The sequence below is a fragment of the Ceratotherium simum genome, chromosome 7 (genome assembly GCF_057802395.1).
Source record: "Ceratotherium simum simum isolate JZ-2026a chromosome 7, ASM5780239v1, whole genome shotgun sequence".
NCBI lineage: Eukaryota > Metazoa > Chordata > Mammalia > Perissodactyla > Rhinocerotidae > Ceratotherium > Ceratotherium simum.
Genome location: NC_141906.1, coordinates 34903969 through 34918874, shown reverse-complemented (window position 1 = coordinate 34918874; position 14906 = coordinate 34903969). Strand labels below are relative to the sequence as shown.

The following is a 14906-nucleotide window of genomic DNA, read 5'->3' as shown; positions in this document are numbered from 1 at the left end:
TTCCTCATCTGTAGAAGGGGGATAACACTGCCTTCCTCGCATAGCCTGTTGTGAAGATTTGAGATAAATGGATGTAACACACCTAGCTCAGTGCCTGACACATGATCAGTCCTCATCAGTGAGAGCTGTGAGTTGATGCACACAACTGCCAGACGTTCAGGTTTGTATAGAGAGTACTCCCTCTGGATGCTCTGTGCCAGGAAGACCCCTTGCACATGCGGCTTGCACACAGACCCATCGCCTGGAAACTGTGTCCCGCTGGTCTCACGCACAGCTGCACCAGACAGCCACTTTGTGTGTTTCTCTACTATCCCCCTTCATCGATGCATGACTCATTGCTTCATTCATGTCTCCATGTGTGTGTAGAAACCTAGGCAAGCAGCCATTCCTAGGGACATTGCAGGACAACCTCATTGAGATGGACATTCTCAGCGCCTCCCGCCATGATGGGGCTTACAGTGACGGGTAGGTGACATCCCCATGCTCCTCCTCTCTGTGTGTGCTCTCCCCATGGCTCCTGTACCTGCATGCAGACCCTGAGACCTTTCCCTGGGATCTCCTGCGGGACGATCTCCTGGGGCGTGTTGCATGCCCATTTCCAAGTCCATGTTCAACTTGCAAGAGTTTATCCTTGGAATACCCTGTCCCCCAGCATATTAACAGCAGTCTTGTTAATATGCAGCTCCCAGCATCGCATTGGCTGCCTTTGCCATTCTGAAAGCCATCTCATGTAGCAATTTTTATGCAGCACAGGCCCTGTATTGTATGTATTCTGGCCCTGAGTATGTATTCTACAGCCTGAGGCATCTTGCACCCCAGCAGGGTGCAAGATTTAAGACTTACCCTTTAACCTAAGACTTTGGGGGGATGCGGTGCCACCAGTGCACCCCATTTCCCAGGCTGTGTACAAGTCCTCCCATGGCCATGGTTAAAGCCAAGCTTTGGAGGATTTTCTGACACCTAGTTCGGCCACAACCATGTGCCTTGACCATGCCTCGCTGCCCTCAAGACTGTAGCTAGGCTGTAGGATGCAGTTGCCCATCTGTCCTCCCGCACAGCTTTTACCAGGGCCTTGGACAGCAGCAGTCTGGCTTCCAAGCAGAGTGCTTCGAAGGCATTTGTGGCCATGGCTGTGTAACAGCCACTAGGGGACTCTTGACCGTGGCAGAACTTGGTGGTGGTTTCTTGGTTCAAAACCTCCTTTGAAAAGAATGGTGTTCCATTCCTCCACCAAGGTACACTGGCAGAGTAGGTATTGGAGGGAGAAGAAAAATTTTAGGTTCCATTATCTCTGGGGGACAGAACAGGAATTTAGACACTTGCCAAGTTACTGCAATAATTTTAGAGAATAGCTAGTTTATTCCCCAAGAAACAGCATCCCAGCCCCATCCTATCCCAGGAAAAGGATCTCAACATGCAGCCTTCTCTCGAGTTGGTAACACCTTCTGCCTTGGCTTGGGTGATTTTCCCACGGGTAGGGCTGTCCTATCCATGTTCCATGGAAATATGTCTTCATGTGCCCTGTTTTGTGGTCTGGTATGTGATTCTTCTTTTTTCTGTCCCTCCTGTCCTCTGTGGTGATTCTCTCTCTCCAGGCTCCTCTGCATGCTTCTTCTACTGCTGCCTCTGTCCTCCCGGTTGATCTGGGTTCCTGGTGAGTCAACAGACCCTGACGCCTTTTGGCTTCTCTCCATCCACAGGCACTTCCTCTTCAAGCCGGGAGGCACCTCCCCGCTCTTCTGCACCACATCACCAGGGTACCCTCTGACATCCAGCACAGTGTACTCACCTCCACCCCGGCCCCTGCCCCGCAGCACCTTCGCCCGGCCGGCCTTCAACCTCAAGAAGCCCTCCAAGTACTGTAACTGGAAGTGCGCAGCCCTGAGCGCCATCGTCATCTCAGCCACGCTGGTCATACTGCTGGCATACTTTGTGGGTAAGCACCTTCCTCACCCCAGCTTCCCTTGGCTCCCCTTTGGCCCAGAGGGCAGTGACCAAGACACCTGTGGGCACTGAAGGCAGCTGGCCAGTATGGCAACCAAAGCATGCAGAGTGAGCCAAGTCGCTGTGGAGCGCTGACCTGGCCTGCACCCCCAAACTGTCTGGGTCTGCTCTTCAGGGCCCTTTTCTCCTCCTCTCTGCACGTATACCAAGAAGGAAGCACAGCGTCTGCTCTTTCCTGTGCTGGATGCCTCACATTAGGCATAAGCACTCACTGAGGCTGGCGTTTGAGGTGGTGATCTATGACGTGAGTGTCACAGATTGGAGTCACGACAAATGAAATAAGTTGAGAGGTTGGACAGCAGGCTGGCCTCTTCTGTTGGCACCATGTGGCTGCAGTGAGGAGCAGGAAGGAGGTGGGGTGTCCTCGGGTGAAGGGAAACTGCCCAAGATTGGACCGTGCTGACCTCAAGCCAGGAAAGCATATCTAAAGGTGAGGGTCTGGATAGGCAGTCTGCGAGTACTGTGGGAGCCAAGGTCCAGAGATGAACCGTGGTCAGGGACCCAGAGAACCAGAGAACCTCGCTACCATAGACCACCTCCCGCTGTAGGTTCCTTTAATGTATATCCAGCATAGTCTGGTTTCCTGCTTCAGACCCCCCTCTTTGCTCTCTCTCAGGGAAGATGTGAATCTGAAGAGATCTGTGGGCTTTGCGTAGAGTCGGCTGCCTCTATGTAAATCAGCCTGTTAGTGAAAGCATCCGTTGGGGTTGGCTTAACCCTCTGTCCTTTCCAACCTTCAAATGCTGTCATTCTAAGATGTAAGGTAGGTCAGACCAGTTTGAGAAGGCCTTGAACCCGTGCTAAGGAAGTCTGAGAAAATTCTGTAAGCAAAGGGGACTTAGGTATAAACCTAAGAAATAGAAACAGAACTAACTGGCAGAGGCCAAAGGAAGACAGAGTGCTGTCTATTGTGAAAATGGACTCATAACAAGCAGAGTCATTGTGGATGAAAAAAGGGCTGTCTGGAGAGGTAGTAAGTGCTGTCACTAGGAGTGACGAATAGAGCGTGGGCGGGCCTCCGCTTGTTCAGGATGTGGAGAAGAGATTCAAGCGTGGATGGGGGTTTGGGTGATGTAAGCTGTAAGGTCACTTCCCTCTCAACATTCTTGCATTTTATGAAAACAAGTAATCAGAAAGATGATAGTCCTGCAAACAAGAAGTTCTCCTGCAATATCTCGAGCTGTAATAAGCCACCTCTGGTATGCCAGGTCTCTTTTCCCATTGTGAAGACTGGCTTAGAGAATTTCATGGCTCCAAGGCCCGGGTGGCATACATGTTTCATCTCTTCTTCTGTCTGATTGATTAGTTGTTGCTGCCTAGAAAGCTGTGTTGAAAAGGATACTGAGGCTATATTCAGACTCAATGGCAAAGAACCTCGGTGATTGATTAGTGGTGTCTGCCGTGGTCACAGGAGTGGAGAATATTGATGACATAACAGGTATTTGCCATCCCTGCTTTGGGTCATTGGGTAAAAGGAACAGCCAAACTGAGAGAGGTCAGCACCCACCCAGGCTCTGTGAGGGGTACGTGATTGATGTAGATTGAGTTGCAGGTGAGGGTTGTGGGGTTCCAAGCACCGTCACCTGGCGTGAATGTTGTTTCCTGGCATCACCCAATACTGTGTCCCCACCAACTGCTAGCACAGCTCTTGTTTTTGCTTGACATTATTACATTTCATAAATGAGTAGACTTTTGAACAAGCAGTGTCACTGTTTGTCAAGAGTCAAGTAGTTTGCCACATATAGACATCAACTTGTTTTGCATTCAAGTCTTAAGGTTTATACTATGTAGCCTAATTCAGGGAGAAAGAGTAAATCTTTGTGTGGTTAAATAAACTCTCTTCTATTTTATATCCCATGGGCTTCTTCCTCTCCCATTTAATAAGAATACATGGTCAGTCATCAGCTATCTAAAGACAGGGGCTACTGTGGTAGGTAGTGAGCTCCCTGTCATAGGAAGGGTACAAATAGTGCTTAATGACCATGTAGCAATAGCAAGATTCATTCATTGACTAGGAGTTTTCACTGGATGACCTTTAATTTTCCTTCCAACATTGACAGCCTTTGAATCTATGATTTAGTGAATTTTATTTTTCTTTTTTTTTTTTTTTTTTTTTTTTAAAGATTTTATTTATTTTATTTTTTCCCCCCAAAGCCCCAGTGGATAGCCGTATGTCGTAGCTGCACATCCTTCTAGTTGCTGCACGTGGGTCTCGGCCTCAGGATGAATGGAGAAGTGGTGCCTCGATGCGCACCCGGGATCCGAACCCGGGCCACCAGCATCGCAGCGCGCGCACTTAACCACCAAGCCACAGGGCCGGCCCGTGAATTTTATTTTTCATTCAGCAAACCATACAGGGTACCTTCTTTGAGCCAGGCACTATGCTAAGTGCTAGGGCTAAAGATATGGTCCCTACCCTTGAGGTGTTCATAACTTAGAAGAGGAGACAGCTATGCTGGCAGTGAATGAGGCAGCTCAGGGGCCACGAGAACACCCAACCCTCGCCAAGAGGACTAGGGGAGGCTTCCTGCAAAAGGTGATGTTTTAGCTGAATCTTCAAGTCTAGGTTAGCCAGAAGTGGCCCTGCAGGAAGAGTATTTCACACTGAGGGAAGTTTGAAAGACTTGAAAGAGGATGATGTGGTGGCAAAGACATTTTCCGTGTTTGAAGCATTTGAGGGGTTGGGGGCATGGTTGGGGCTAATGCAGGAGAGTTTGGTCAGATTATGAAGATCACCTTGGAGGCCAAGATGAGGACCTTGTTGGATGGGCAATGCAGAGCCACTGAAGGGCTTTAAGCAGTGGCAGGACATAGTTAGGCTTCATTTCAGACAGGTTAGGGTAGATGGGAGAGGCCCCATCGCAGTAAATGAGTCAGGGGAAGCAGAGGCTTCAACTGAGACAGTGACAGTGCAGGTGGAAAGGAGGGGCAGATCTGGGGTCAATTTGGGAGAATTTGTATCTCCAGTTAGGAGTGGTCGCTGATAATGTGCCCTTGCCAAGAATAAATACATCCTTCTGATAAAACCCTATCTGTGTATAAACCTTAAGACTGGACTCTGGATTCCCATATCCAAGGACCATGTCAGAGAGGCAAGCCTGGGGTGTTCCCTTCATTACCTGGAGACTCAGCAAGGTGCTGGGCAGAGCTTACACTCAGCCTCTGACAGCCTGATTCCATTCCCAGCTCTGCCACCTAGCAGCTGTTCACCCTTGAGCAACTCAGTTCTCTTTTTGAGTCCTGATGTCCTCATCTAAAAAATAGGCATACCCCATTACCGCAGAAGGATGTTCGTGAGGCTGGAGTAAGCTGATGCAGGTGAATACTGCAGGTGCGAGGCCTGTCCCTACCTTTCCTCAAGAGCTGGGGATGGCAACTTTGGTGCTTGCTCTCCTCCAGCTGCTGGGACAAGGGATGCGTGTCTTGCTGCTTGGCCATAATCACAGGCTGTGATGACTAACTTGTAAGAAACTATCAATTATTAAAAATCAAATTAATTGTCTCAGCCGAGCACAAATATCCTTAACAAAGACTTTTCCAGCAGACCAACCGATCTAATCAACAGGCAAAAGCACAGATACTTAATTAGATTTTTGATGAAAAATTGTGTTTAATTTCAAGTATAATCAATTATTAATTACTGTAATGAGCGAGTCTGACTAGGTTTACTAATTAACTCATTTAAAAATTATGAATAACCTTTTCATTTGTAATTATTTTCTACATCCTATCACGTTTCAGATAAGAATCGCATCACCTCCCCAGCAGAGGGGGAGGCAGACACCGAGGGTGGAGATGAATCACTCTTTCTCGGGTATCTGCTCAGGGCTGCCATATCTGCATGCAGCCCTGACAGACCCATTTGACATTCAGTTTCCTAGTTGGAAAGTTTACTGGGAAACGAGCAGCCAGTGACCTTTCATTTGCAGAGACATTGTGGTTATTTTCATAGGAAGATAGAGAAACTGGAGTTGGCTCTTACCACCTACAAAGCTTCAGGGCCCGGGGCCTTGCCTTTGGGGGTCTTCTTCTCCCCTGGGGGTGTTACTTGGCTACTCTGGCCTGGGCTGGGGATCTAGGGAAGACCCTCATGAAGCCTGGGGATCTTTTCAGAGAGAAGATGTGTATTCTTGTCTCCAAACGACGCCCATTCAGAGAGGCAGCCATTGGAGATGAGAGCCTTGCTGTATTCACATGGCCTCCCTATGAAAGTTTTCAGGTGCTTTTAGTCTCTGTTTGAATACCCTGCCTTTTCTTTTCCGAAGAAAAGAAGTCTCCTGTTTGCAGAACAAAACGGAGAGAGAATGATATGAGGGGAAGGTTAGCGATAAGTCAAACCATGAAACTTGTACAGCTATGGCAATCATGCTTTATTTTATAGCATTTCATTGTTTTTAAAACATTTTCACCAAAAAAAGCAGTGTGGTATAGAGTAGTAAAAATAAAATAGTTGTATCATTAATAATAAGAGCAATTAGCTTTGTGCTGTCCACGTGCCCCTCTCTGTTCTAAGCACTCTGCTTGTGTTTTCTCATTGAAATCTCCCAACAGCCCTATGGGTTATTATCCCCAATTTACAGAGAGGACACTGAGACCCAGGGAGCTTAAGTAACTCACCCGCTGTCACATGGTAAATGGCAGGACTGTGCACTCAGGCTCTTGAGCTGATGCTTTTTAAAATTTTTTCTCTTCTGAGCTCACGGTCTTAAGCCTTGTGCTATAACTTTCCCATCTTAGTATTTGGTGTTTTAAATTTTTACTATGTGCCTAGCATGGGTCCAAGCCCATTACATGTATCATCTCTCTGAACACTCACAACAGTTCTGTGAGATGGGTATTATTTTCTCTATTTTCTAGAAGAGGAAACTGAAGTCAGGAAAGTTAATAATTTGCCAGGGTTACAAAATCAGTAAATGACACTGGATTTCAAAGGCTCTACTTTCAGCCACTACACTATAGGTTCTGGGCTTGAACAGATGACGTAGAATCAAAAGACCCCACTGCAGGCTGTGGCTCTGTCACTTGCTGACTGTGTAACTTGGGCAAGTTACTTAACTTCTCTGAACCTCAGTTTCCACTTTCCTTATGGTACTTAAAATAAGTGTGGCTGGTATGATCAACCCCATTTTACAGCAGAAGAAACTGAGAATAGTATCATGGTTGAGAGCCTGGGTTCTGAAATTAGGCTCTGCTGCCTACGTGTCTCAGCTCTGTGCTGCTTTCAAGCTTTGTGACCTTAGGCAAGTTTATTTAACCTCTCTCAGCCTCAGCTTACCCATCTGGATAATAAGGATAATAATAGTGGCTACTTCACAGGGTTGTTGCAAAATTCCAATAGGATAATTTGCATAAAGTACCTAGCCCTCTGCCTGGTACAAAGTTAGCACTCAAGAAAAGTTAAATACTATTTTTAGTATTAATAGTATTATTAGTGCTATTAGCATCACATGTACAAGGATATTAATTAGGAAGTCTTGAGTGAGAACGTGAACCAGCCTTGTCTCACTGCAGTGCCTAGGGGCTTCCCAGCCTGTGTTAGTCACAAGGGCAGCTGACAGAACAACCAGGGGGACCTGTCGGGACGCATTTGTAGGGATGTCTCGCTGTTCCGGGGAAGCGGCCACAAGAAGAATCACTACCGGAAAAGCGCCTCACGTCGTTCCTTTAACTAGGACAAAAGTTGATTTTTGCTTCCCTGACAGTTGCCTCCATCCTGATAAAACTGACAGCTTCCCTGGCATCCTGAATCTCTATGTGAAAAGCAGACACTGAGTGCCGCAGAAGAGCCATGGAGTACTATCTTGAGGACGCTTCAATCTCCTGTCTTGCCAGTTAGGCCTTTGGAATAGGAGATGAAAAAGGCATGTTAATAATGCAAAATCCAGAAACAGCTTTACATTTAAATAGAGACCTGAGATTACCCTGGGATGCTATTTCTTCCATCGTGGGTCCAGTTTAGCAAGTTTGCTTAACCTCTCTCAGGGTCAGGGCAGGGGTGACATTCACCGTGATTTCCCTGAGGCCACATGGTGTTCTGATCAGAAGAGGTGATGGGATTCAGTGGAAACCTCAGTTCTGCCACTCTCTAGCTGTGTAACTCTTTTGAGACTTGGTTTCCTCATCTGCAAAGTGGGAGGAATAATAGGACTTCCTCCATGAGGCTGTTGTGCAGATTAAATGAGATGATGTTGAAAAAACACAGGGCAATGACAAAGGAGGAGTCCCTTGCTGGTGGCCCTGGGAGACTACAATCCCTCCTTGGACCTTAGTTATCTGAACCCAGGATGTGGTGGGAGATGACGATCCTTCCCGGTCTGTAATTCTCTGCCTGTAGGAAATTGAACCAGGACATTAAAACTGGAGTCACAAATGTGGGCTGCAGCCGCCTCTGGGTAACTACAGTGGAACAGTTGAACATGCTCAATAGCGATGAGGGATTCATTTTTTTAATTAGGTCGCGTTTTCACCTCCACGAGCAGCTGATTGTGGATTGAAAAAAAAATCAGAAGCCTTGCTAGAAGTGGTGATAGTTTATTTATAAGTGAGAATGTTGCTAAGCTTAATTTCTGCTTTTCAAAAGGCAGCTATTAGAGAGCATTGCTTCTTGGAACATTATTGCAGTTCGTGGTCTGGAAGAGCCTGGGTCATCCAGATCTTGAAGTTATCTGGGCGGTGTTGATAGAGGTGGACTTGGGCGTTAAGTGTGACTTGCATAGACTTGTGTAGGCTCTCTCGAGATCTCTGACCTTGCACCGTGCAAACTTGACTTCAGCATAGCAACAATCTAGTTAGAAGGGATATGAGGACCCACTTCTCTTTAGGGATGCTGTTGCTCTCTCTCCCATCTCCTAATGTCTTATTCTCTGCTGCATACTCAGTCCCTAGCCTAAAGGTAGCTGTGCTCAGTAAGACTTGGTTGAGTAAAAAGCCCTGCAAGATGGTAAAATCTGCCAAGGGTATTCTAGACAAAATTGTGGCGGCAGAAATGTGCATATTATGTCCTGGGGCTCAGGTACAGGTGAAATAGACATGAGATGAGTAGAGAAAGGATTAGAAATAGAGGCAAGGGTTATTGTAGCCCCTGCTTCCACTCAATTATCCCCATCTGGTTCAGCTCATGCACTATCAAGGTCTCAGATGCCATTTGCTTCGTAAGCACAGGCCTGTTACACTTGGGGCCTGGGTGTTATTAGTGAGCAATAAGCTTCATTTTGTCTCCTTTCTCTTCGACTTCGCATCAGGCCTTTTGGATAGAAGCCATAGATTTAGCTTTATAGCCCAAAGAATGGGAAACAGAGATGATTGAACTTGATCTTTTAGGAGGGGAAAGAAGTGATAAAGATACAGGATCTCGTATTAAAGCCTTTCTCTCCGAGATTGATTCCTCATGCTGCTCTGTGGGAATTGCTAATAGCAGGATATATATAGATTGTTCTCTTTCTAACAGACCCCAGACAAATATCCTCCAACTCTCCAAAAGGAGGACTTAAGGAGACCAGCATGGCTCTCTGCAGTCGTCTGAAATGCCACCATGAGGAGGAGGGGGCAGACTTGCTCTGTGGGGCTGCAGGGGCAAAACCAGGCCCTGGGGTGAAAATGACAGGAAGACCTATTTGGGCTCTGTGGGAGAAGGCTTCTCTAACAAGAGAGCTGTCTGGGTGGAGTGGGCTTCTCGTGTCTAGAATAAGAGGAGCGAGGGTTATATGCCCAGACTCTGTAGACCAGTGGATCTTGTCTGTATCGTCCTTCCGCCATTACTAGCTGTGCCACCTGGGCCAGGACTTAATCTCTTTAAGATGACTTTCCTCATCTGTAAAACAGGAATCAACAAACAAACAAAAGACTAGTGGAAATGATTAAGTCATTTTAGCTCAACATGAAAGAAAATTTTCCAACCTGCAGATTTTGCTCTCTCCCCACCCTCCAACCTCCTCCCATTGGTACAACCCAACCAAAGGCCAGAGCCCAAGGGAACCCAGTGATCTAGACCGTATGGATCAGCCTCCCAGGGCAGAGCAGGGTAGAGAAGGATAGAGTGGATCTGGAGGGCAAATGGATACCATCAGTATCCCTACTCTTCATAATTCCTTTCCCTAGCAATGTTCAGGGCTCTGACTGTGCTCCTAGGGCATCAAAACAAGGATTAAGACCCAAACCATACTCAGGTGTGTCTCCCTTACCTGTACACCCACTCAGTCACCAGGTCCCCACTACTTGTGTTTAAAATCAGATTTATTGAGATAGAATTTACATACAGAAAATTAACACTTTTTAGGTGTACCATTGTATGAATTCTGACAAATGGATAGAATTGCGTGACCACCACTGCAGTCGAAACATAGAACATATCTATCACCCCAGAAAGGTTCCTTATGAGCCTTTGCAGTCAGTCCTCTCTCTTCATTCTCGGCCTCTGGCCACCACCCATCTATTCCCTGTCTTGGTAGGTTTAGGTACTATCTTTGAGAAGTGTAATCAAGAAGTGATTTATTTACTGGATTCAAAATCAGGTGTTAACCTACAAAAACCTTCAAACTCTAAGATATCAAGGTGTTGTTGAGAAAATTTTAACATATAATTCAGAATTCAAGATTAAATTAGGGCAAGCAATGTAAACATTCTAGGGCTTTCTGTATATTATACTTGACCTCCTGGAAGGATAGCAACCAAAAGCCTCCAAGTAGTCATGGAGTTTATGTTCTTCTGCCTTTTTCATGGACAATTTTTTCATGCACACATTTTCAAGAATTGACACAATTTTCCTTCTCGTCAGTTTAATAGCTCTATTATATCTGTGCCCTTACTGTCTCATGGTATTCCTGCTGTTTCCAACTGTGTGCTATTATAAATAGCACTTCTGTGAACATCTTTGTGCCTCCCACTCTGTTTTCTTCTTTGGATTATTTTGGGGAGGGTGTGTTCCCCAGAGCAGGATTCCGGGGTCACAAGGTGTGGACAGTTTAGAGCTCTTGTTACTCACTGCTAGGGGCTCCTCAGAGGGTAGGACTGAATCCCAGGGCCCCCAGCCGGGTATCCAATTTCCCCACAGTCCTGCCAGTGTGGGGCTTTGTGGCTGATCTTAGGTCAGCTGGTTTAATGGGAGGGGGACAGGGGAGATTACAATTGGCCTTGAGACCCAAGAAGCTAAAAGATCTTCATTCCTAGAGGGAACCACCCCCCTCCTCCCAGTCAATTCCTTTTCAAGAGCTTAGCTCTCATGTCACTTCCTCAGCAAAGCTTCTCTGACCCCTCACACAGAACCAGGATCCCAGTTATACGCTCGTCTAGTGCTCAAGGGGCACACCACAATCGCAACGAAACGACTGTGTTGTGGATTGGTTCACACCTGTCTCCACTATTGGATTGGAAGCTCCATGAGGACAGAAACAGTTTCCGACTTGCTCAGTGCTGTCACCACAGCTTCTTGTACCCGGTCTGACATGATGTAGCATGTGTCCAGCAAAAGTTTGTTAAAGGAGAGCAAGGAAGGGAGGCTGTCAGGACTAGAACCTATCCGATGTTGTGAGGCGTGGCGTGGAGGGAGAGAAGAAGGTAAGCGTAGAGGCTCAAGTTCTTACAGGAACAGAGATCGAAAGTCTAGAGGCCGTGCGATAATGTGAGAGTGAAAAATGGCTACTGGAAACTAAGGGGAGGGAAAACCAGAGGTGGCTGCTGAAATGTAGTCACAGCGCGGGGCACAGACTTGGCGTTTGGACCCTCGTCTGTTCCTTACAACTGTGCAACTTTAAGCAAGAAGCTTGCTCTCTCTGCACCTCAGTTTCCTCCCCTGTGCATGTAGATAATAGGCTGTTGTGGGGATGCGATGACAGTCAGGCACCTAGTTCTTACTAGTAAGAGCCACTAGTGAATGAAGTCTCTCTTCCCCTCCCCCTGGCAAACAAGATGTATCGAATTTGAGGGTGAAACAGTCCTGAGTTTGGAAATGTCTCAAAAAAGAAGGGACCTAAGTTTACTAGTATGTCCATTTTTTATAACAACCCACTCTCCCAGGGCTCAGAGGCCCTTGCCCTGTGGGCAGTTTCAAGGCCCCTGAAGAGGCAGCATAGCCATGGTCAGTCAGGAAGTAGCCCCAACTGTACATCTGGGGTACTCCTTCCACAGCTTAACCCCGGGAGTGTGGAAAAGGAATCGATTTTACAGATTTTTAACATCCTTGGAAAGGATTTGTCCCTAAGTCCTGGTTTTTATTCAAGACTAATTACTGTGAAATAACATAATTTAATTGCACTTAAGTGCAGAGAGAAATCGAGAATGGTCTCCCTGATGGCTGTTCTTTCACTGCTGTAACTACCGAGCTTGAGGAGAGGGGGGAGGTCAGTACAGTCTGGGCCATGCTTAGGGCTGCAGGCCTGGGACGAAGGTGAGGAATCAGAGGTGAGCTGCTCTTCATGGCAGGGACAAAGGGGGCGGGGGGGTGGAGGGAGAAGGGAAGCATGAGAGGAAGAGAGATGACTGTGAAAAACACAATATTTTTTCTTCTTCCTATCAGTAAAACAACAAAACCACAACTAAACAGCGTCGTCCTTCTAAAGACAGCAATACAGTCTAGTATCAAAAGCACGGACCCTGGGCAGAGTAAGACCTGCATCACAGCCCCGGCTCACACAGGTTTTTTCATCTCTCTGCATCTTGGTTTCCTCATGGATAAGATGTCAATTAATATCTAGAGGTGTTTTGTGCATTAACTGAAGGAACATCTGCAAAGGGTTCCAGTCCAGTGGGTGGCCCACAGTGGGTGGTGAGTAAATGCAGTCCTCACCTCCTGGGCAGCTGGATCACCCAGAGATTTTAAACTCTCTCAGATTCAGCAGCCAAGGGCCATTTGCAGATGTAGGGATTTCAGGTAATCTGGGGTGAAGTAGAGGGAGCATCCCCAGGCTCAAGTCTGAAACGGTGGGGAGCATTCACGGAGACTGTCTGCTGGGTTGTGTCCCAGGCTGTGAGAGACATACAGAGCCAGAGAAGCTAGCATCACTGCTTTGAGTCATCCATGGTTTCATGGAGAGCCAGATGTGTAAGGAGCTGATGGCAATAGTAGCCAGATGACAAAAGCATGTTACTAGAGTTTAAACCTTATTCCTGTGGGAGCCGGAAGGAGAGAGCAATTCATTCTAACCAGGAAGATCACATATAATTTCCCCAAGGCATCCAGCCTTGTAAATCAAGTAAGATATTGAAAGAGAAGTTAGGAATGGCTTTCTGGAAGATGGAACAGCCTAAACAAAGGCAGAGGATGGTAGAGAGAAATGTTGGCTATTTTTGGCCCCTGTGTCAGAACACTGTGCATTAAAACGTTATTTGTGCATTTTAGCTGTCTATGGGCCTCAGTCTCTGTTTTACGGAAGGTTCTTGAATGTGGAACAACAGGAACCACAAGGACCGCAGGACACTGACCACCTTCTCCCTTGTCAGAGAGGCTCCACTAGACAACTGCATAGTGAACACCTTGCCTTTGTGTGAGGCCGTTCAAACCCATTGATCCTCTCGGGCAGGCTATGCACTAGAATTATTAACTGCATTTTCTTGTACTGCAAACCTCAAATGTGGAAACTGAGGCCCACTACAGTTAAACAACTTATTCGGCTGGAATGACTGGTAAGTAATAGAGCTGGGCCTGGAAACCACGTTTTCTGATTCCAAGTCCTCAGTTCCTTATATAGACCATGCTGCCTCTCAGAGCCCTCCTCTGATTCTTCCTCTGCTGTGCTCCATATCTGAGGCTCAGAACAAACAAGGAGGGCTTTGCCATCCTGCCTGGGGCTTTCCTCTGCCCCTGCCCCCAGCTCCCCTCCCAAGACCTTACTTGATGTCACAGAGATGGCAGCTCACACGTACTGAGAGCTTACCATGTGCTAGGCACATTCTGAGTGTGATTTGTAGTTTTTCATTTAATCTTCTCAACAATCTTATTTATCCAATAAATATTTATTAAGTACCAACCGTGTGCTAGGTACCATTCTATTTTTCACATCCACTTTGTAGATGAGAAACAAGGAGGTTAAGTCCTATGTCCAAAGCCCCACACTAGTGAGTGAGAGACCCAGGATTTGCCCCAGAGCCTCTGCCCCCTTCCCACTGTGCTCGACGATTCCCATGGCTGGGGTGGGGGTGGCATGGTTCACCTGATCTGACTGCTGAGAGGATGCAGGGAGCTCCTTGCTAAAGAGAGAAGCTAACTTGTTTTCTTATGGAAGAAAAATTAACATCCTCCTGCCCTTGCCTTGCACTCTGCCAGGATTCCGGTGTACCTGTGGCATTGAGTGGGGCCATGGTTTGCACCCAAAGTGCTTCAGGATTGGAGAGAAAAGTAGGCCTAGATGACATCAGAGACCTCGATAGACGTCGCTTATTGAGCACTAGCACCTCATGCTATCTGATTTTGCTGTCCTCCAGGCTTCATCTGACATGAGTAGATTGTCACTGGTGTAACATTTCATTTTGGAGAAAGCCCTTCCTGCTGGTGTGTGGCAGCAGCTAGATTTATCGTGCCCTGGGGCCTGGAGTTAGATTTTGTTCACAGCCTCCAGTGGGGGAAGAGAAAAATGCCAGTGTCATTAATTGTGCTGTGGCATCCATTTCATCACGTTGTCCTAAATTTTGCCACTCAGGCCATCTGTAAAATTCTACAGCAAGACATACTCCTTGGGCTCCTGTGGGTGTCTCAGTCTGTGTGTGTGAGCACACACGTGGTTCCACCCAACTATGCATGCAAAAACGGTATTTGAGTGGAGGTAGCAAAGATTAAATGAGAATTTTAGGAGAAGTAGCATTTTTCTTTACCTGAAAACTGAAAACTCTTCTTTTGCAACTTGTTTTTTACGTCTCTGAACTTTTCCGTAGTGCATTAGGTCCATTAAATAGTACTGTACATACACCTAACT

The 14906-nt window shown here is 46.8% G+C and overlaps 1 protein-coding gene across 1 annotated transcript in view; it reads left to right on the top strand.

The window, feature by feature from the left end:
* The window catches only part of TENM4 (teneurin transmembrane protein 4), a 404318-nt gene that overhangs the window by 185162 nt on the left and 204250 nt on the right, over positions 1-14906 (top strand). The window contains exons 6-7 of the mRNA XM_014790360.2: positions 367-465; positions 1701-1936. Of these exons, the coding sequence (XP_014645846.2) occupies positions 367-465; positions 1701-1936 (335 nt within the window). The remainder of the gene's footprint in view (positions 1-366; positions 466-1700; positions 1937-14906) is intronic.